At 40.7% G+C, this 21,465-nt stretch overlaps 1 protein-coding gene and 1 pseudogene across 1 annotated transcript in view; both read left to right on the forward strand.

The window, feature by feature from the left end:
* The first annotated feature begins 1,481 nt into the window (after positions 1-1,481).
* On the forward strand, positions 1,482-7,472 carry LOC108265180 (crooked neck-like protein 1; annotated as a pseudogene).
* fancc (FA complementation group C) overlaps positions 6,748-21,465 on the forward strand; it is a 37,624-nt gene continuing 22,906 nt past the window's right edge. Inside the window, exons 1-4 of the mRNA XM_017468228.3 lie at positions 6,748-6,838; positions 11,161-11,326; positions 15,793-15,880; positions 16,325-16,419. Of these exons, the coding sequence (XP_017323717.1) occupies positions 11,171-11,326; positions 15,793-15,880; positions 16,325-16,419 (339 nt within the window). The 5' untranslated portion in view covers positions 6,748-6,838; positions 11,161-11,170. The remainder of the gene's footprint in view (positions 6,839-11,160; positions 11,327-15,792; positions 15,881-16,324; positions 16,420-21,465) is intronic.

Genomic DNA, 21,465 nt, shown 5'->3' on the forward strand with positions numbered 1-21,465 from the left:
TCACCATTGCCACTATAGTATTGGTAGCTGTCCCAGTGAGTTTCACATAATCTAATGTCTTCCTCATATTGGTGGTTGTAGCAGCAGAGACTTTTATCAAAATTTCCAACACTGCCAGAACTTTGTTGTTGGCTGTCTCTGGTCTCAATCAGTGCGTTTACATGGACAACAATAATCCACTCTTAACCCGATTAAGACCATACTTTGATTAAGAAACTACCATGTAAACAGCAATTTTTAATTGCCTTAATCTAATTAAGGTCATACTCGAAGTAAGCAATAATCGAATTAAGACAGGTGGAGTACTCCTATTTTAGTCGCATTATGGACGTGTATTACAGACATGTAAACCTTAATCACATTATGAACGTTGTGTGAGAGTTTTCACCATATTTTGTGACAGGACACGATCACACATGGCAGTTTTACGTTTTACAGCGAACAAGAGAGTTCGACTGCGTCCTACTATAGGCCTGTAGGGGGGAAAAATGCACGTATCTCTGCATTTTTAAGTAAGGTCAATAATTAGATTATGCTGTCCATGTAAACGTAGTGATTGGCACTACATCTGCCACCTGTGAGCATGTGACATCATACATTGTAAGACTGCTGACTGCTCACAAACAAAGAATTCGAAAGCTAAGCTTTCTACTGTATGATTTTCCTGTTGCACACAAAAATTACACATCATGAAAGAATTCTTGGGTCGTGAGTTGAGTTCAGTGGTTTTTAAAAGACAGTGTAAAAAAAAAACAGTGTAAGAGTGGTTAAAGTCAGAGTTAGCTTAATAGATCCATCATTCATTGTTTGCTATAAAATGCATACAATGTCTGTAAGGCAGAGTAAGGAGTCACATTTATTGGCAGGAAAATCCCAGGCAAAGCAGTCCAGGTCACTAAAGACAAAAAAGACACTTGACAGACAGACAAATCCAAAACAAGATCCAAGATGTAATCAAGAGGCAAAGCACAGTCAAAATATCAGAGCTCTAAATAACCTGCATGAAGTTGGCCCCCCACTCAACGCAAAACATCGGCAAAATAGTCTCAATCGTTTGTGCTCCGTTTGTGCTGGTTTTTGGCATAAAAAATTTAGTTTGTGCTGCTTCGGTTCTGGAGATATTAAAAGAATATTTATAGGTCATTCTGGGGTCACTCAGCCCCCCCACATGCTACAAATTCACCCCAAATAGTCTCAATTGTTTGTGCTCCATTTGTGCCATAACTTTTCTCCATGGATGATTTTCCCCACCCCTATTACGTCAAGTCCTGCCTTCTTCGCTATGATTGGCTGCTCACAAAAGATTGCACAATAGAAATCGAACGTCAAACGTAACTGTTGCACGGTAACCGTTTACATCACAGACGTCATGATGTTTGATAACTATGGTAACGAGACGCTTAGTCTACATACAGTTTAAACTAACCTGCGTGAAGTTGGCCCCCCACCAAAAAGTTATGGCAGAAAACTTTTGATAGAATAGCGTTGAGTGTTTTGTGTTTGCGTTAACAAATTGTATGCTGTAAACTCATTTTATCTCCATTTTTTGTGTGTGGTAAGATAATATTTTTGAGTCATGGCGTTCACCGCGGCAGGGAAGCAGAGAATACCGAAAGTGGCAAAGGTGAAGAATAAAGCCCCGGCTGAGGTGCAGATCACGGCCGAGCAGCTGCTCCGAGAAGCCAAGGAACGAAAACTTGGTCTACTCCCCCCTCTACCCAAACAGAAGATCCCTGATGAAGAGGAGTTAAACGATTACAAATTACGAAAACTCAAGGGCTTTGAAGACCATATCAGAAAGAACAGGACTGCCATAAGAAACTGGATCAAGTACGCACAATGGGAGGAGAGTCTGAAGGAAGTGCAGAGAACTTGTTCTATCTATGAGTGAGCGTTGGACGTGGATTACCAGAATATCATACTGTGGCTGAAATACCCCGATATGGAGATGAAGAACCGACAGGTCAATCACGCCCGCAATATCTGGGACTGAGCCATAACCATCCTGCCTTGAGTCAACCAGTTCTGGTATAAATACACCTACATGGAGGAGAAGCTGGGGAACATAGCAGGCTGCAGGCAGGTGTTTGAGTGCTGGATGGAGCGGGTGCCGGAGGAGCAGGCATGGCACTCTTACATCAACTTTGTTCTGCGCTATAAGGAGGTGCAGAAAGCCTGCTGCATTTATGAGAGATTTGTGATGGTCCACCCCGAAGTGAAGAACTGGATCAAATACGCCTGCTTCGAAGATCAACACAGTTACATTGCGCACACGAGAAAAGTGTACGAGAGAGCTGTCGAGTTCTTCGGCGAGGAATATATGGATGAAAACCTCTTCGTGGCTTTCGCTAAATTCGAGGAAAAACAGAAAGAGTTTGAGGGTGTTCGGGTGATCTATAAGTACGCCCGGGACAGAATCCCCAAACAGCAGGACCAGGAGCTTTTCAAGAACTACACAGTGTTTGAGAAGAGGTTCGCAGACAGGAGAGGAATTGAGGACATCATCGTCAGCAAGAGGAGATTTCAGTATGAGGAGGAAGTTAAGGTGAACCCACACAACTACGACGCCTGGTTCAATTACCGGCGGCCGGTGGGGAGCGACGCCGACGCCGACACGGTCCGAAAGGTGTACGAACAAGCCATCACCAACGGTCCCCCCATCACGGAGAAGAGACACTGGAGACGCTACATTTACCTGTGGATCAACTACGCTCTCTTTGAGGAGCTGGAGGTCAAGGACCCTGAAAGGATGAGACAGGTGTATCAGGCATGTCTGGAGCTCATCCCTCACAAAAAGTTTACCTTTGCTAAAATCTGGCTGCTCTACGGCCAGTTCGAATTCCGCTGGAAGAACCTGCAGAATGCCAGACGATGCCTGGGTACAGGCATTGGGAAATGCCCAAAAAACAAGCTGTTTAAGGGCTACATCGAGCTGGAGCTCCAGCTCAGAGAGTTCAACGGTTGCAGGAAGCTCTACGAGAAGTACCAGTAGTTCAGCCCGGAGAACTGCAATGCCTGGATCAAGTTTGCCGAGCTGGAGACGATCCTGGGAGAGATCGAAAGAGTGCCATATTCGAACTGGCTATCGGTCAGCCTTGCCTCGACATGCCAGAGCTGCTCTGGAAATCTTATATGGACTTCGAAATTGAGCAGGAGGAGTCTGGCAACATGCGTGGGCTTTATAAGGGGCTCTTGCAGTGCACACAGCACGTCAAGGTATGGATCAGTTATGCACAGTTTGAGCTGTCGATTGAAGATGAGGGGCGACTGCAGCGGTGCAGGCAGGTCTACGAGGAAGCTAACTGCAGCCTGCGCATGTGTGAGGAGAAGGAGGAGAGGCTCATACTGCTCGAGGCATGGAACGATTTCGAGCAGGAGTTCGGCACCGTGGCCAACAAGGACCGAGTAAGGAAGCTCATGTCCGAGAAAGTGAAGAAGAAGAGGAAGCTCACGGCAGAGGATGGGTCGGACACAGGATAGGAAGAATATTACAACTACATCTTCCTGGAGGATGCCAAGGCCAAGATGTGGAAGAAGCAGCAGCAGCAACAGGACGAGCCTCAGGAGGAACAAGAAACAGAATGTGTTTTATAAATAACATTTACTTACTTACTTTTGATCTTTTATTAAATTAATCATGAAACTTGAAGGATCTGGAGAGATTCTGTATGGAGGAACGGTCTCAGATCCCTTGTCATGTATTCTCCAAACTCATCAGGCATTATAGAAGACTCAGATCTGTTATCTTAGCAATGGGAGGTAGCATTAAATATCGACTAAAAGGGTGCCAATCATTGTTGCACACCTATATTTTTTATTTAAAAGACTTTTATTTTGATAAACCTGTGCTGTGTTTGCAATTGTTTGATATCCATGAGAGCAGAGTATTTTTGTGAATTGTTTTAACAAAAAGGTCGAAATGTTAAACAACAAAGGCAATTTTTGGGGTGGCTGTGGCTCAGGTGGTAGAGCGGGTTGTCCACTAATTGTAGGGTTGGCGGTTCGATTCCCGGCCCACGTGACTCCACATGACAAAGTGTCCTTGGGCAAAACACTGAACCCCAAGTTGCTCCCGATGGCAAGTTAGCGCCTTGTATGGCAGCTCTGCTACCATTGGTGTGTGTGTGCGCGCGAATAAAACACTGTGTAAAGCGCTTTGGATAAAAGTGCTATATAAGTGCACCATTTACAATTTTTCACAGCCTTCTTTACTCATATTTACCAAGGGTGCCAATATTATTGGAGGGCACTGTGTACAGTTGTGTGCTGGAGTTCATTTTCGTCGGTGTTTCCGTGTGGCTGTGTGTTCCTGATTCTGAGGGGATTATCTGTGCATGCTGATTGTTTCAACCACGGGTTGATTTGTCGGCTTCTGCTCGGCCAGGTGGTCTGACTAGCATTCGGAATGAGGGTGAGTTGTGTTTTGTTTCATTCTTGGACAGGGTGATACAGAGATAGTGGAGCAAGTGGGGCTTCTTGTGAAAAGCATTTGCAGAGCGGTGTCCCTCTGGCGGTGGGTTTGCAGTTGGAGAAGAGGTGAAGTGGACTGAACTTTGTTTTCCTGGTGTGGGGTGGGTGAGCGATTAGGACAGCCACTGTACGGTGTTGTTCTGTGTCTTCTGGTCGGACGGGATGCGAGGGTGGAGTGATGGACTTCTTCTCTGTGTCTCTCGGTGGCGCTTTCCTCGTGTCTGTGTGGAGATGGAAGCAGTCGCAGTGATGGGGTTTGTCATTTGCCAAGGTGCCACAGATTGAAATATATGAGATGTCATTACAATAGTAAGGTGTGATTTTGGGGAGGCAGGATTTTGCTGTGGGCGTCTTTGTCCGGTTCTCCTTTGCTGGCTGGGTGGTATTCGATTGTGGTTCTGTGGACGCTGTGGCCCAGCTGTTTGTGCATGTTCTCTGCTACTTGGTTGGAGACGCGGACGAAAGGGTCAATAAGGAAACCTCCTTTCCTGCAAGAGAGAAACACGCACAGATCTGTCATCTATTAACACTGAGAAAAGCCATGCAGGCTTCACCAATTTGTTTGAATATACTGCATATATATTGAATATGTGTGCTGAAATATAATCAAAATATGCTATTTTGTGAATCCCAGAATAAAAAAAGAGAAAAAGAAGGTCTATCAGGACTGTAATAGGGCATTACAGGAATGTAGACATACCTCACAGCTTCATTGTCCCTGGTTGGATCCTCCTAAGCTCAGGTTACTGTCTACGTGGACTTTCACATGTTACCCTGTGTCCGTGTGGGTTTCCTCTGGGTTCTCTTTTTTTTCCCAATACCCAAAAAGCATGCTGCGAAGTGGACTGGCAACTCTCTATTTTCTCCCTAGGGGTGAATGTGTGTCCTGCAATGTACTTTACTTAGATTTACTTAAAAAAAAAAAAAAAGACACCTGATTTGTTGTCTAGTTCCATGGTCTTTACCTGCTTAACTCCAAACCAGCTAATTGTGTGTTAGTTTGTCCGAAGAGACATGTCGTTGTGTATCATTTCAGCTTGAAAAAACTGCTACTCAACAGTGCACTGTAGTGAAGCTTTATTTCTCACATGCCACTGTTTCCTAATCTCACCATCTCCCTGTTCGCTACCACCAACACTAACTCCCCTTTAAAGATAATGTCTCCTTCATATAACTGTTTACACATACAATGATGTGACAGAATAAATTAGTGAGCAACGCAAAAAAAACCCCAAAAAAGCCTCTGAAATGTCCCACCAGTTATTCAGATTGATTTGAACATCTGGAGAGCCAAACATGTGACAAAAATATCACAAGAAGTATTGAAAATGATGAAGAGAGGCACTGACTGTAAACAGACCTTTCCTGCTGCAGGTAAAATAATGACATCATATTACTTTCAGAGTCAGTTGAGAACTAATTCATGTCAAGGTCCACATTAGAACGGAGTAACAGTAAGGTTAACAAGGACACTCAGTCATGTTCATTCAGGAGCAAGGAAAAATATGCAAGAACCGTTGAGCTGCGCGCCCTGTCGTGATTGGCTTGTTGATCCGCGCGCTATGTTGTGATTGGCTTGGTGATCCGCGCGCGCGTTGTGATTGGTGGACTTTCACAAACAGACCGGAAGTTTCCATATCGGAATTTTTTCATTCACTCGCAGCAGGTGGGAGAACCGTACAAGTCCTGACACAGCAAGGGAAATGTTTTATACTAACATAATGATCTAGTCCGTGTAATTCTTAATAAACCCCCAACGTTTTGTCCTTACTTTATTTCGAATCCAGAACCCAGGAATGTGGCCCAAGAGATGTATTTAGATGTCTTAATGTCTCAATGCTTAATCTTTAATTAATTCGTATTGAATAAGTTGTAATAATAATAATAATAATAATAATAATAATAATAATAATAATAAGCTACTAATGAGACGTTTATGAATTTCAATAAATAAAATAAGAATTACACTAACCTTGTAATATTATGAATATCCATTTCCTAGTAATTATATCTACATCCTAGATAGTTGGCACTCAAAAGATTTCAAAACGTGATCATTTATAGGTAATGAGTTATCACACGAAGATAAAGCCTTACCCAATAGCACCTGAAATGTGCTTTTTACAGTAAATACAGTAACATCATTAGCACCAAACTCACGCGCGCACCATTTTCACCCACCCGTACTCCGAAAGATGCCGCGCTAAGACACTGTCCAATCAGCGCCAAGCAATGCCAGCGGAAGGAGGCGGGAACTGTCCGAATATGAGTGGGAATAACAACACACCAATAATAGCGGACAACTTCCGGTTTGTCGACGAGAGAGGGAAGTTCAGAAAGACGTTTTTGTCGTCTCTCCGTTTCTCAGGTATGTTTCCGTAAGAACAACAGATGCTGTTGTGAGTGATGTAAACCACTTCGCTAGTTAAAAACAATCTTGCGTTTCAGACATCTAAAGCAGTTTCAAAACGTCGCTAGCTAGTAAAGTTAGTCACCATATTGATATGTTAGCTAACGTTGTTTTACGCTGACAGACTGGACCACAGCACTTCTAGTACAAAACAACCGCACGCATTAATATACAGGTATGCACAGAGCTAGCTCGATAGAGTGAGTATGCACATAGTTGTGTATTATAGAATGGAAACTATGGTGAAGACGTAGCACAATACTTGAAGGTATATGATATGTGACCGGACACTCGCATGTACTGAGAGAGAGAGAGACACAGACACACACCCACCCACCCACCCAGAGACACACACAGAGAGCGAGAGACCCCATACATCAGAACTGCCACATTTAAAAAGGGGAAATTATATTACTCATTTAAATGTCAATATATTAGAGTTTTGAAGTGGATCCCTGATGTTGTTTTAATGTTTTACTAGTAGGTCAGACAGCAGTATTTGCATCAGTACGTACATACAAAATGATAACTACATGATTATGATGATAACGATAATGATAGCGATGATGATGATGATGATGATGATAATAATAATAATAATAATAATAATAATAATAATAATAATAATGCTTAATGTATATAATGTAATTTATATTCCAATTTCTATTTACAATAGCAATACAGTGATGCATAAACAACGAACAATCACAGGCAAGCATAAAATGTGAAAAACAGTACAGATAGGACTGTCACTGAGGAAGATGCATAGCAACAGATTAGGACAGATAAAATTGGGATTTGAACTTGGAGATGGATGTGATGCATGCCTCCCTTCAAAGAGTGTTAAAGCAGAATAGCTTTAATGATAATTAATAAATAATAATTAAGAACAGCTCGATATTTTCCTCACTTTTTGAGAGACAAGTTATCCAGAGAAAGTAGTAATGAAAATTGCTCATCTTCAGTAAAAGCACTTTATTCTGTATAAGAGAATATTGTGATTAAGATGTTTACATGAGTTGCTTTTAGAATATTCCTTTCATGTTCCCGTTTTACGTGTTATAGAACACAGATCGATTAACGGCACACGTCATTACATCACCATGCCACACTGTCCTTCCGGAAATTCATGTTTCAACATACAGTTTTGGGTATTTCATTTTTAATTTTACAAAAGCTTAAAGTGCAGTTAATTATTTTGTCATGCTGTACGTGTAAATAGACGACTGCAGATACAAATTCTCCAGCAACAGGCCTCCTGTGTACTTTCATTCGACAACATTTCGTTCATGCCACCGCGACAAACTCTGAGGTATTGGATGAGCGTATGAAGTAAAGTCTAGTGGGAGAGAGTTGTTTTAATGGAATTTGATGAGACCGAATAGAAAGAGAATTTTTGTGTATGTGTCCTGTCGCAAAATGTGGCGAAAACTCCCACACGACGTTAATAGTGTGATTAAGGATGTGATTAAGGATTATAATGCACATCAATAATGCGACTAAAATAGGAATACTCCACACGTCTTAATTCGATTTGTGTTTACTTCGAGTATGACTTTAGTCGGATTAAGGTCATCAGTAATCGCTGTTTACATGCTAGTTTCTTAATCAGGCTATCCTCTTAATCGGGTTAATATCAGATTATTGTTGTCCATGTTAACACACTGATCCATACCTAGGGCACTTGAGAGTGGCCTATTCACCTCCCGATATTTATTCCCCCCATTTAGTCTACCACTTTATGTGACAAGCATGCATTCACTGACCACTTTATTAGGGTCACCTGTACACCTGCTCATTCTTACAGTCATCAGTTTTCAGTGTGAAAAGGTAGTAGTCCTATGTGCCAGCCATGTATGTAAATCTAGACCAAGTAAAGGGATGAAAACAATGGAAGTTTTGCTCTGAAGATTTTTTGAATAAAAATTGCCCGTGGCAATAGTTGAGCTTGTATGTAGGTCAAGTCCAAGTAAAAAAAAAAAAACATTATATTTAGTAATACTGAAATGTAAGTAAATAGAATAAAACAGTGGCTGTAGGTGTCGTGTGTTTATCGCTACCTCAGCTAACATTTGTATTTGTTTGCCAGACACAATCAGTGTAACTGGTGGAAACATGGGGAATTTTTTGATGCGTAGTCCATCTATTCATTATTAAATTATGTCCCTGATAGTGCAACAATAAAACACTGGATTCTGCTTTGAAAAATGGAATTGAAGTGAGCTCCAAATGGCCTTGACTTTCACCGTGTAGGCTGGAGACTTTGAAGAGAGTAGGGCATAGCTGTGATGATCAATTCAGAAAGACCAGAGTCAAAACACAAAGCACGTACTTCTTGGAATGTTTGTAGATCAATAACATCCGAAAAATAATGAACAGTTTTTAATTAGTTTGATCTAATGATTGATCTAATGTTACCCAAAACTCGAGATGACAATGTAGAAAACTTATAATTTGAGCAAATTTTTTTTCTCTTGCCTTCTGTACTGTGAAAAATATGAATAGAAGACTAAGCAGAAATAATAACTTGGTTAGTTAGAAATAGTCATCATTCAGAGCATTTGCTTTATTAAATATGATGGCGTAATGATTTTGTTTTTAATCTTGACAAATGTGAAAACGATTGAATTTCATGTTTGCTGAATACATATTTTAAAAATAAAACCTAATGTGATTATCTTGGATGGCGCCAGTCAGCTCAAATACTTGCAATGCGATTAGTTGACTGTGTAATATTTGTGACAGGCCTTCTTATTGCTGATCAGAGAGATTCCTGATTCAGAGTAGATAATATATGGATTGAGGAATTGAGGACAGAACCAAATATATTTCATGAAGTTTCCGATTATTTTTCTTTATATACATCACAATAATTGGACAACCGCCCTGCGATGGACTGGCACCCTGTCCAGGGTGTACCCTGCCTTGTGCCTGATGCTCCCTGGGATAGGCTCCAGGTTCCCCATGACCCTGAAAAGGAGTAAGCGGTAGAAGATGGATGGATGGGTGGATGGATGGACAATAATTGGACAACCTTCATTACATTTACTGAGACCACAGCAGCATAATTGGAACAATATTTAGGTTATGTTTAGCTCTGTGACCTGGACTGATAACAGGTCATCCATTTTGAAGATCACTACCATGAGTGAAGAGGATGCCAAATGACTGTATTTCAAATAATTGTATGAAATCTTGTACAGTTAAATCAAAGGTTCTGCTTTGGAAAAACTTGACAGCCTCAGGCTTGGGGTATGAGGTAGGTTGTATTGAGATGTCAAGTCAACAAGAAGCGTTTGTTCATGCTTTTGGTTTGATGATAAAAAGCTCAGTGGGTAATTACACATCACCTAACCCATGGGGGCTTTCCAGCAGAGTCATTGGAAAGACATTAAACAACTCTGCGTTACGAGGTGATTATAAAAACAGTCCACTGTTGTGTCCTTTTGCAGACCTGCCATTAAACCTAAAAACAACAATTATCCATGAACGCTAGCTTCTGCATGCTCAAGTTTGAAGGTCTGTTTCTCCCCATCCGTTGTCTTCAGCTTGAAATGGATGTGAGAACCTTGCTACTCAGCAGGACTTGGCGATGTTGCAGTCTGTGTCACCATTCATTGTTAATTTGTCAGAAATACTTGTGTACTGAGCTAAGGTGCCTGTTGAGAGTCTAAGAGTACCTTTTAATACCCTGGCACAGTGTATTACATGAAATACAAGGCGATGACAAATTCAGAGATCCCAGCTGGGTCACACATTTTCAGGTACTTATTTTCTTATGGCACTGTCACTTTTGACTCTCTACGAGCCTAAAATATATGTTGTGTAAGATAGCACTGCTGTTATTGATTGCTCGATTGGAAAGTAATTTCTTTGGTAAGGCAAGGTGATTGGACTGGTGTCGTAACCTTGGTAACATTTTAACACCCATTCAATTGAAGTCACCAGCCAAACCAGCTAATAAATAAAAATAAAAAAAACTATAATAAATCTAATAACATTTTTGATAATGGTGGGTTGTGATTACCGCCAATTTATTTAAAAAGAAAAGAAAATTCACAGACCCTCTGGCTATGCTTCATAGAGCTGTTGTGTAATACCACTACAATACATCTATTATGACTTGTATAACCTTAATAGACACATTTCACTGAATGTTATTCTCATCTTGTGTATACCCATTTTGCAATAGTGGCCTTGATCGCTTGCTTGATGTGTGACTTCATTTCGGTTCAGTCTGTTTATAATCTGGCTTTACACGTGTGTCTGTGTTTCTGCAGATTTACAGGAATGGCTGCACTTTCTGAGATCCAGATGAGGTTCTGGATGGATAAAGCGGTGCAGTGGGGCCTGGCTACATCTCCCGCTGCACAGCAGGATATAAGCAAACACATGCGGTCTTTAGTGACCTTCCTCCAGCAGCTTGTACACACACTTCAGACAACGGTAATTTCAATTGTCAGGCCACTTTACTCAAGGAACGAACTTGGTAATTCCATGTGAAATTACTAGAAAGGTACAAGTTTGGATTTCAACATTTTTAAGCCTAATTGATTTGGAATTTCCCTATTAGACAGCGACTTAAATAAGCTTGGTATTTAAAACCATTGACTGTCTATACTATACACAGATTTATTTCATTTATTTACATAAAATAATGTATTCTTTAATTCATATTTAGCTAAGTTTTACATTCTTTAGGATAGCCATGATCCATATTAAAAATCTGCCCTTTCAAGTGTTCACTCTGAGCTTCAAATAGCTATCTATTATCTACATATGCTCACTGTTTTAGTAAAAGCATAACAGCATTGTAAAACATACACTATAAGGCTAAATGTTTGTGGACACTTGACCATCACACCCATATGTGGGTCTTCCCTAAACTGTTGTCACAGCATTTGAAGTACACTTTTTTTTTTTTTTTTTTTTTTTTTTTTGTCTAGAATGTCTTTGTATGCTGTAGCATTGCGGTTTCCCTAAGGGGCCCAAAATGCCTCTGTGCACAAATCGAGGTCCATGAAGACATGGTTTGGCAAGGTTGCAGGGAAAGAACTCGAGTGGCCTCCACAGAACCCTGACCTCAACACCAGTAAACACCTTTAGGATGTACCGGAGCACCGAATGTGTGTCAGGCCTCCTCCCCTGACGTCCGTGTCTGACCTCACTAATGCTCTTGTGACTGACTGGACAGAAATTGCATGGCCATGTTCCAAAATCTTGTGGAAAGCCTTCCCAGAAGAGTGGAGTTTGTTACAACAGCAAAGGGGAGGCAACTTTGGAATGTGATGTTCAACAACATGTATGGGTGTGATGGTCAGGTGTCCACATACTTTTGTCCATATAATGTATGTAGTGTACTTTATGTCTAGACTTGTGTTATGATCTGAGTAGTGGTACTACAGCAGTTACCCCTTGACTCCAGAACTGGTCTGCAGATCCAGATTTGCATTTATCACCCTCATAACTACTTGCCTTTAGTTCCACTGTAGTTAATGAATGTTTCTCAGTACTTACTAACTAATATGTTTTAAGATGAATAACTGAATAGTAAGCTTGGACTTTCTGTAGTATTCTTCAGATTGCTAGAGAACCATGGCTGGGCCCTTGGGCAATACCCTCAACTTCCAACTGCTTCCAACTGATTGTATACTATCTCAAAAGTTGCTTTGGCTACATGAAATCATATTGAAGACATAATCTTAATCTGAGGGCGTTCATCCATTCATACATTCAACTTCTGCTTTTTTTTCTGGTGGGGTTTGCGGTGGCAACAGGCTGAGAATGTCAGCCCTGACTTTTCTATCACCAGCAGCTCTAGTTACATGCGTGATCCTCGCCCTTCGTGTTCCAGATAGTGAGCCCCAAGATTATGTGTGTTGCGTAGGTGGTCACCGCCAACGTTCTGGTCACCAAACCAGGGTGCACAGTTTTTTTTGTTGTGTGTATGTGTGGTGTTTTTTTTTGTTTGTTTTTTGTTTGTTTGATTGTTTTTTGCGGGGGGGGGTCTGTCTTGATCACGTTCCTCAGATCTGTTCACCAAGCGTGACCCAATTGAGAGCACTAAGTTCCCGGTCATATATCCCTGGGGTTCACAGAAGTACATAAGTCCCTTCACCTTGACAAAGTCTCAATCCAGGAAGGTAGTGCTTCACCGGTTCTACTGTTGTGAAAAGTTGTACAGCACAATTTTCTGCTATTCAGTATAACCGATCACACCAGTATGTGTGGTGAAGTATTTTCAATGTTGTAACAGAAATCCAGTTGCCTTGACTTACTACTAGGAGACCTTCCAAATGACTTGGATGACCCAGAACTTGAAAGACTGTTAAGATAAAGAAAGAAGAAGAAGAAGAAGGGACGAAAAAAACACTTTATATTTTCAAAGAGAAACCGTCTGTATGGCAAAACAGAAATCTCCTAACTCAATGTTTCAGTAATAAGCCTGTGATATAATCCTTGTACTGAGAACTTCAGGTAGACTGTGACTATACTCTAGAGACCATGGCCTGAACAGTGGCTTCTCTGTGCTGGACCAGGCAGTTCATTGGCATAGTCACGGTGTTGAGTTAGTGGGCTAATAGCCACCAAGGGATTGCCTGCGTTAACCTAATGTATCCCTGTATCAAGTGTTTGGATCAAAATTTGAATCAGGATTAAATGTTGTTGTTTTTTTGGCAGGGGTGGGGGGTGAGGGCGCTGATTGGGTATGGTTGGGGGTGCTGGGCTGCATGTCTGTGAAGGTCTAGTGTTTGTAAACGTCCTGCCTCACACCATCCATGTACTCCTTGAAAGGAGGCCTTTCTTTAGTGCGCTGCAGTCTTAGCACCTCAGGAGCTCTTATTGCTATATGCCATGTTGCCTCAGTGCCTGCCTTGTCAGAAAGGAAAACCAGTTTGACGTTGTCATGCTCTCTAATTTCACCCATTACAATGGTCACTATGCCCAGATTCAGTCACCATCTTCTCCTGCTCTTCCTCCTGCGCTTCCTATCATTCTTGGTCCAAACACAGGGTTTGTTTACAGAATGGACCAAATGTAATATGGTTTATTAATATGATTGATTTAATAAGTTATGCCATATTGACACCATTGTGTGAGATGTTGTACCGCTTTGGTGCCACGTTGATGTCTCTCTTCTGTGAGGAGTTTGGTGAAAGATGTTCTTTTACTGTATTCCTGCAGTTTACAGTGCTGTGAAAAAGTATTTGCCTGGTTACTTCTGTTTTTGTGTATATCTCATTAATAGTCTTAGATCTTCAAATGAAATACAACACCAAATAAAGGTAAATCAGTCTTTCAGTTTCAGTATTTGTATTTCAGTTACTATACAGTAGGTAAGTATGTGGTTTTGGACGCAGCCCACGGCTTCAAGCAGTCGTCTATTTGCACTTATAGCATAACGTATATAACTGCACTTGAAGGTTTCGTAAAAATTTAAAATGAAACACCCAAAACTGTATACGGTGCCATAACGAAGAGAACTGTATGTTGATACGGGAAATTCTGGAGGGAACATCGGACAGTGTGGCGCGGTGATGTAATGACGTGTGCTGTTAATTTATCTATGTTCTATAACATGTAAAACGGGAACATCAAAGGAATATTCTAAAAGCAACTCATGTAAACACCTTAATCACAATATTGTCTTATTCAGAATAAGGTCAATAATTAGATTATTCCTGTCCATGTAAACGTACCCACTGACTACGTTTACATGGAGAACAATAATCTAATTTATTAGACTATTGTCTTAAGACGAGATATTTTCTTAATCAGGTTAATATTGGATTATTGTTGTCCAAGTAAACATACTGATTTTCTTGCTGCATAATCCAGTTGGGCTTGAGTTTAACTACTTAGTATGACATGTACACAAACTTAGAAGAAATCAAATACTTTTTCACAGCACTTTATTCATAATGAATGTTTCTGTCATGAAAGCACTTGTATTACCCCATTTTTCAAGCATCTTTTTTGATTCTGGTAGTGATGACAATAACAGCAACAGTGACAACAGCCACATCATCATAAACCATAGTTAGATAATGGATAACGATAATGCAGAATGCACGGTTGGTGAGACAGTGAATACTTACAGCCTGCTGGGTAATTGGGAGGTGGCTCTATATTAGTGTATAGACTGTATAGAAATGGGCATGAGAGTTAATGTGGCATCGGCAAACTTTTTCCAGTCAGAACAGTCTTCATATCCTAGTGGTCTTTGTGATTCATTCATCTTTTAATGTTATGCATTTAGCTCTGTTCTGGCCATGACTGTTTTATAAGCTAAACATTCTTTTAGAGTTTTATCATTCATTTTGCACACACATCACTCTGGATCACACTGCGTATTGTATGTATAGGGCATGTCAAAAGGGGTCTGTTCCTTTGAATGGATTCCAATGTACAGTAAATTAACAGCACACATCTTGAATTAATGCAGAAAGCTGTGAACCCCAAGATTCTTCTGTGTTAGCATGCTGGTGTTCATTAATTACGTAAATGTCTTTAAAATAAAAATAAGTGATCGGTGACTATCCATTTGGCTTCGTGGGAATAGTTTCTATAAAGGGGCATCAAAAGCCTTTTCTTGGCTTTAATAATCCTGAAGGCAAATTTGGTTCATATTAGGTTGTGGTATGTGTCTTGTTCAGGTATAGCAGTTCTAGGGTACTACATTGTGTTGAAGCCAAATGAAAAATGAAGAGAATGCAGAATTCATTGGAGAATTGATCATCTACCTGAGTGTAAAGAGCAATGTCAGATTCAGCTGTGAATATGTATTTTACTAAATTTTTCCATCATAAGAAAAATTGCCATTATTTCTGATGGTACACAATCACTGTAGTTGTTATTGTTGCTTGGGTTGCTTGCCCATGTGCACACATGCATGTGTTAATGTTTTTCAGAACTGTACCACTGAGGCCATGAAGAACTTTCCTTTTGTGGGCCAGTTCCTGGGAAGACTTTGTTGGAACCCATATGTTACTGCGGATGGTAAATTTATGACTCTTATACTCGTTGAGGGTGTGTTTCCCAATTGGGATAGAGAAATGGGTCTGCAGGCATTAGGTATTTACACTCATTTTCCAGTGAACCCTGTAGTGACCTGCTGGGCATTTATTTTCCCTTTTATTCTTTTTTTCCTCCCTCTTTTTAAGTCTCTCTCTCTCTCTCTCTCTCTCTCTCTCTCTCTCTCTCTCTCTCTCTCTCTCTCTCTCTCCACTCACATTATGTTTGTGTCTCTCTTTCTGCATCTTTCTCTGTTTTCTCTATAACGCTCTTTCCTTTTGATTCTCTTTACTCAAGTTTCTCCTTAAAATCAATACAGTTCTTCCTGCATTTCTTTACTTTGTCACTCTGAAGACCTCAACACAAACCACAAATTTAAATAATCAAACTAATTTTCTTTGTTTCCTATTTGTACTTTCTGTCCTTCAGGAGCAGGCAGGAGGCTCCTGCTTCAGTGCATGTGGCTTCTATATAGTGCAGAGCCTCAGAATTTAGTGGAGCAGCGGGCCAACGAGTGGATACGGGTACACACACACACACACACACACACACACCCATTTAACCTGCATGAAGTTGGCCCTCCACCCAACGCAAAATGTCGGCAAAATAGTCTCAATCGTTTGTGCTCCATTTGTGCTGGTTTGTGCCTATAAAAGTTTTGTTTGTGCTGCTTCCGTTTTTAAAATATTAGACAATGACTGCGGTGTGAGCACACTTTTAGAGTCGAATTGCCGAAGACTTTTTCAAGACAAATCATATCATATCATTTGTTCAATAAACAATTATCTTTACTTCATTCACTGGTCTCTCATTATTGAACTTTTCATTTATTTACACATACACAAACACATATATGTATATGTGTATACACACACACACACACAGCCTATGTATGTATAAACACAGAGCTACAGCAAACAGATTATGGTGCGTGTATTTATTTATGACAATGTTAATATTACGACTGATCGTTATTCTCATAACAACATATACAGTAACAAGTAAAAACACTTACCCTGCAGTTCGTGTTACATTTCACACATCCAGTGATCCGCTGTGTCCCTTAAAAGTTGAAAACGCACAGTGGATGGGTAACAATTAAGTGAATGCGACTATTTAATGTGATTTGTTTTGTCGTTTGGATTTGACCTTGTTACTTAAACTGTATTGTAAAAAAAAAAAAAAAAAAGACAGTCACAAAAACGAAACTTTTATCGGCACAAACCAGCACAAACGGAGCATAAACAAACAAGCCTATTTGGGGTGAATTTGAAGCAAGTGGGGGGCTGAGTGACCCCAGAATAACCTATATTCTTTTAGTATCTCCAGAACCGAAGCAGCACAAATGAAAATTTTTACGGCACAAACCAGCACAAACGTAGCACAAACGATTGAGACTATTTTGCGACGTTTTGCGTTGGGTGGGGGGCCAACCTCACGCAGGTACCCGTTTACCATAAAGCAGTCTTTACCCAGTGTTCATTCTCATTGTCCTTCACATGTCATATCACCTGGCCCTGAAAGACTCTTTTACTTGTTTGTATAAAAATTGAATGACTAGAATTTTTTTTTAATCTGTTCATTGCTTTTTTCATAGTAATCTTTGGTACAGTTAAAGACAAAACAGAAATGTGTCAGTTGAATAAATGTATTTGCAGACAAAATGATAGTGCTGTGTTTGGTTTGAAAAAGTTGGAAAAAATGCTTTGTCTGTGGGTGTAATATGAAAGTTCCCCTTTTGATGTTGTACAGGTAGTGATGATGTACCAAACACATTGACGGTGCTGTTTCCAAAGCACTAAAAGTTCCAAATTTTTAACACATGCCATTTATACAGATATGATCAGAGGGGGAAAGGCGTAATAAAAAAAACAGGCTTCACACAGATGGTTTACCATAAGCAATATGGAACCGTGTGCATATTCTTTTTGTTGTCATCTAATAACACATTGTGCTAATTAATGGAGGGCTTTTAAAGTAAACTTTTAATTTGCCAGATGTGTTTTGACCTATACGAAGGGAAGTGAAGACTGAGGGAGGTGTGGATGTTCCATGAGGCCCTGCGCTGCAGTGATTCATCTTACAGTATTTTTTCAGCTAACTAGCTCTTGTACAGCAGTAGGTAGATACAGTATGTGGGAAAAGGCCTGGGGCGTGAAGGAGAGAACGGTAAAGACATGGGATTAGCTGTTTGTCTGGAAATTTTCAATGGTGTGAGTAAGAACAATACAGTGATGGTTCTACTTTTCTTACTGAGCTCAGTGCTTGGTCTTGCCTATTTTTATCATTGTCTTCAAGTAAGTGGCCTGTACATCTGTGGTTCTACGACTATGTGGAGGACCACCAAGGTGGTTTCCTTCCGGATCTAATATAGTTTTCCTGTATGTTTGTTTCCTTGCCAAGTATTAAAAAAAAGTTGCCATCTCATAGTTGGAAGTTGCGTCTGGAGCTCATAATAGACCCCCACTACATCACGCTCATCCTCTTGCCATTCTCTTCATCCTGAATGACCCAGATGGCCCTCATGTAGTTGTAGACCCATGTTTACATATGTAACCAACCTTTCTACTTCTTTATGTTCTGGACCGCCACGGTGGTTTCCTTCTATAATTAGAGTTGACCATATATAAAAGTAATGGCAAGGGTTTGTAACACTATCTGATTAATTCTCTGGACTGTGCGCTCTCATGACAGCACTTACAAAAAGTACTGATACCATTTTCTGTGGGGAATGAGGATGATTTCTCCAAGTATAATTATTGCTGACTTTTGAGGAGGATGGTCTCTCTTGACATTTCGCAATGTTGTCACAAATATCGCTTGGAGCCATCCAGGTTGTGGGCATAGTGTGTGTCGAATTTAACTGTGGCACTGTTTGCTGATCAATAATGAGTACAATTCGCTGACTTGCCTGGCCATAGTGATGGGCAGCAAAAATTATGTCTTAAATGAGACACTTTATACCCATGTCTTCTATTGGTTCATATGGCAAGGTACACAAACTGCCTAGCACCACTTCCAGATCCCATTGTGGGACCATTGCTTTGAGTGGGGGTTGGGGACATTCCACATCTTTGAAAGATGTCCTTACTCCACTTGCTTGCCTATAGCCCTTGCATAGACAGTGTGCACTCAAAAGTGTGCATGAACACTTGTAAAAATGCCAGTAATGCTTGGTTGTTCTCTCTCAGAGGTGTGTCATTCCAGGGTGTGTATCTCTTCTGGGATAGCAGGTCCAGTCTGATGGCTAGTGGGCACGGAGGACCCATCAAGAACATTAAATAACATGTGGAACCAAACCATGTTTAGCCAAAATTGGGCTATAAACAATACCAACTGCATAGTCTTTAGGATTGTCTACAGTATGTTCCATAATAGTGACAGCAGTGGAAAAGCATGTTCTTAGATTTGGCCAGTCATGTTGAAGGCATCCTAGCCCAGATCCTGTCCCTGAACTACATTGGGCAGTGAATTGTCTGTTTGTTCACAAACAGATCAACTAGTGCCCTTCAGTAGTGCCCTTGAATTTGCCAATCTCCAGACACATATTGTGTGACAGTGCATTTGCTGTCTGATAGCAACCACCATGTAGGTAGGCATCTCTCTGAGGCAAGTTTACTATGTGTGGCCACTTGCAGTTCTGTAATATCCTTCTTAATTAAGGCTACTCAGTCTTGTGTCAAAAAGGCTTGTATAGCATGCAAGTCGTGTTTTATGTACAATCGTTTCTGCCTGTTTCAACGGCATGACTGCCCTTCCATGGTCAGTATGGTCAGTTGGCTTGAGTCATGCATGTCTGTGGGGTAGTCCGGTGCACTGATATGATGTTCTCAACCACCAATGCTTTAATTGCAGAGGAGTAAACCAGCTCACCATTGACCGTGTATTTTCAGCACAGGAATTTTCTGGTGCTTCTGATGAATTGTGCTTTGGTGATTTGTTCAGTCCTTGACCTTACTTGAACCTGCCTATGAATTATAGTCCACTGCCACGTACCAATGTGGCACGTGCTGTATTCTACATAACAGCTTCCATCCGCAGTTGTAGTATTTTAAAACTCAGTGTATGCTTAGTTTGTGTTTCAACCAAGGAGAGGCGATCAAGTGCCTCCTGAACTTGCGCACCATGGCATGGCTTCTGACAATGGCATTTGAGCAAGCAAAACCTGTCTTCTCATTTGTGTCAATAGACCCAATGTTTTCCCATACCATGTTGCTATGGTTCCTTTAGCTTGGCATGCTTCATGTAAGTTCTCTGTGCTCAAGAATATCCATTTATGGGCCAAGACCAAATGTGCCAAGGTGTTAGAAATACAACATACACTTACAGGCTCACAATATGTTCTTCAAAGCAGTGTGTCAAATCATTTATATTCTATGTAACTATACGGTCATTGTGTATATACCTATAAATGCAAATAAATCTTGCCATCAGTGCTAATCTTGCTATCAGTGCTAACTTACTATCACCCTACGTGCATGCTGGCACACACTCCCCAACTATTCAGATATACTTACTATCTTCAGCAAGACAAGAATAGGTAAGAGGAGGAGTGTGATGTAGTGGAGGTCTTTTATAGGGTACACACGAGAGGTCTCGGTCATGAGGTGATGACTTTGCAATTAGTGCTCAGCTAGTAAACAAGTGCAGAGGAAAACTCCACTAGTTCTGAAGGAAAACTGCCCTGGTGGTCCAGAAGGAAAAGAACTAGAACATAACATCACAATGCTGTTCCCATCATCCTCATTCATGAGGATTTCCTCCTACTATTCCAATAGTTTTTTTTTCCCCCCTCATTCAACTTCTAATGTCAATTGATTCCTGAATTCCTTTACTGCTTTGCGTGAATAAACAGCCAGCCTCATCAAACAGAAAGCCAGTTCTGTCATGTTTGGGAGTGTTAAGCATTATTTCTCCTCTTCATGTGGGTGGCAAAGTCTTAAAGAAAGCTGAATGGGTGGTGCTGGGGTTTTCTGCTGCCTAAATTCTGTCCTGTCATTAATGGCCCCATTGCCCAATCCACTACCATCTCTCCATCTAGCACACCAGCCTGGCTCACTCGCAATTCCACATCAGAGAACAGGCAGTGTTTTTCAGTCTGAGCCAGTAGAGTTTGAGGCTGAGCAGTAATGACCATGTTTCATGTCTCCATTACAGCCATCTCTAGTTTCAGCATTCTATTTCTCTTTGCTCACTGTTTCTCTTGTCGCTTCCCTCATTTTTCCTTTTTCCTTATTTTACTCACTCTTTTTGTTCCCTTGCTGTCCTCTCTTACTCACTTTTAATTATTATTTAAAAAAAAAAAAAAACTACTCTGGAACAGTGCCCATCCCTAAGCTTTGCTAAGGGAGCTTGGGGTGTGTTTTAGCACGTTGGTTGGCTATAATTAAGCCAGTTGGGTTTCTGGAAGCCATTTTACATATAAATCTAAAGAAACAACATGACAGCCATTTTTTTCATTCCAGGAGGCTCAGGGTCATAATATTTTTTCCTAAGAATGGTTCTCAGATTCTCTGAAAGTAAAGATCTTACATTTTCCCCATTTTTGTAGATTTCAGGAAACACATTGC

Source organism: Ictalurus punctatus, chromosome 5 (assembly GCF_001660625.3).
Source record: "Ictalurus punctatus breed USDA103 chromosome 5, Coco_2.0, whole genome shotgun sequence".
Taxonomy (NCBI): Eukaryota; Metazoa; Chordata; class Actinopteri; order Siluriformes; family Ictaluridae; genus Ictalurus; species Ictalurus punctatus.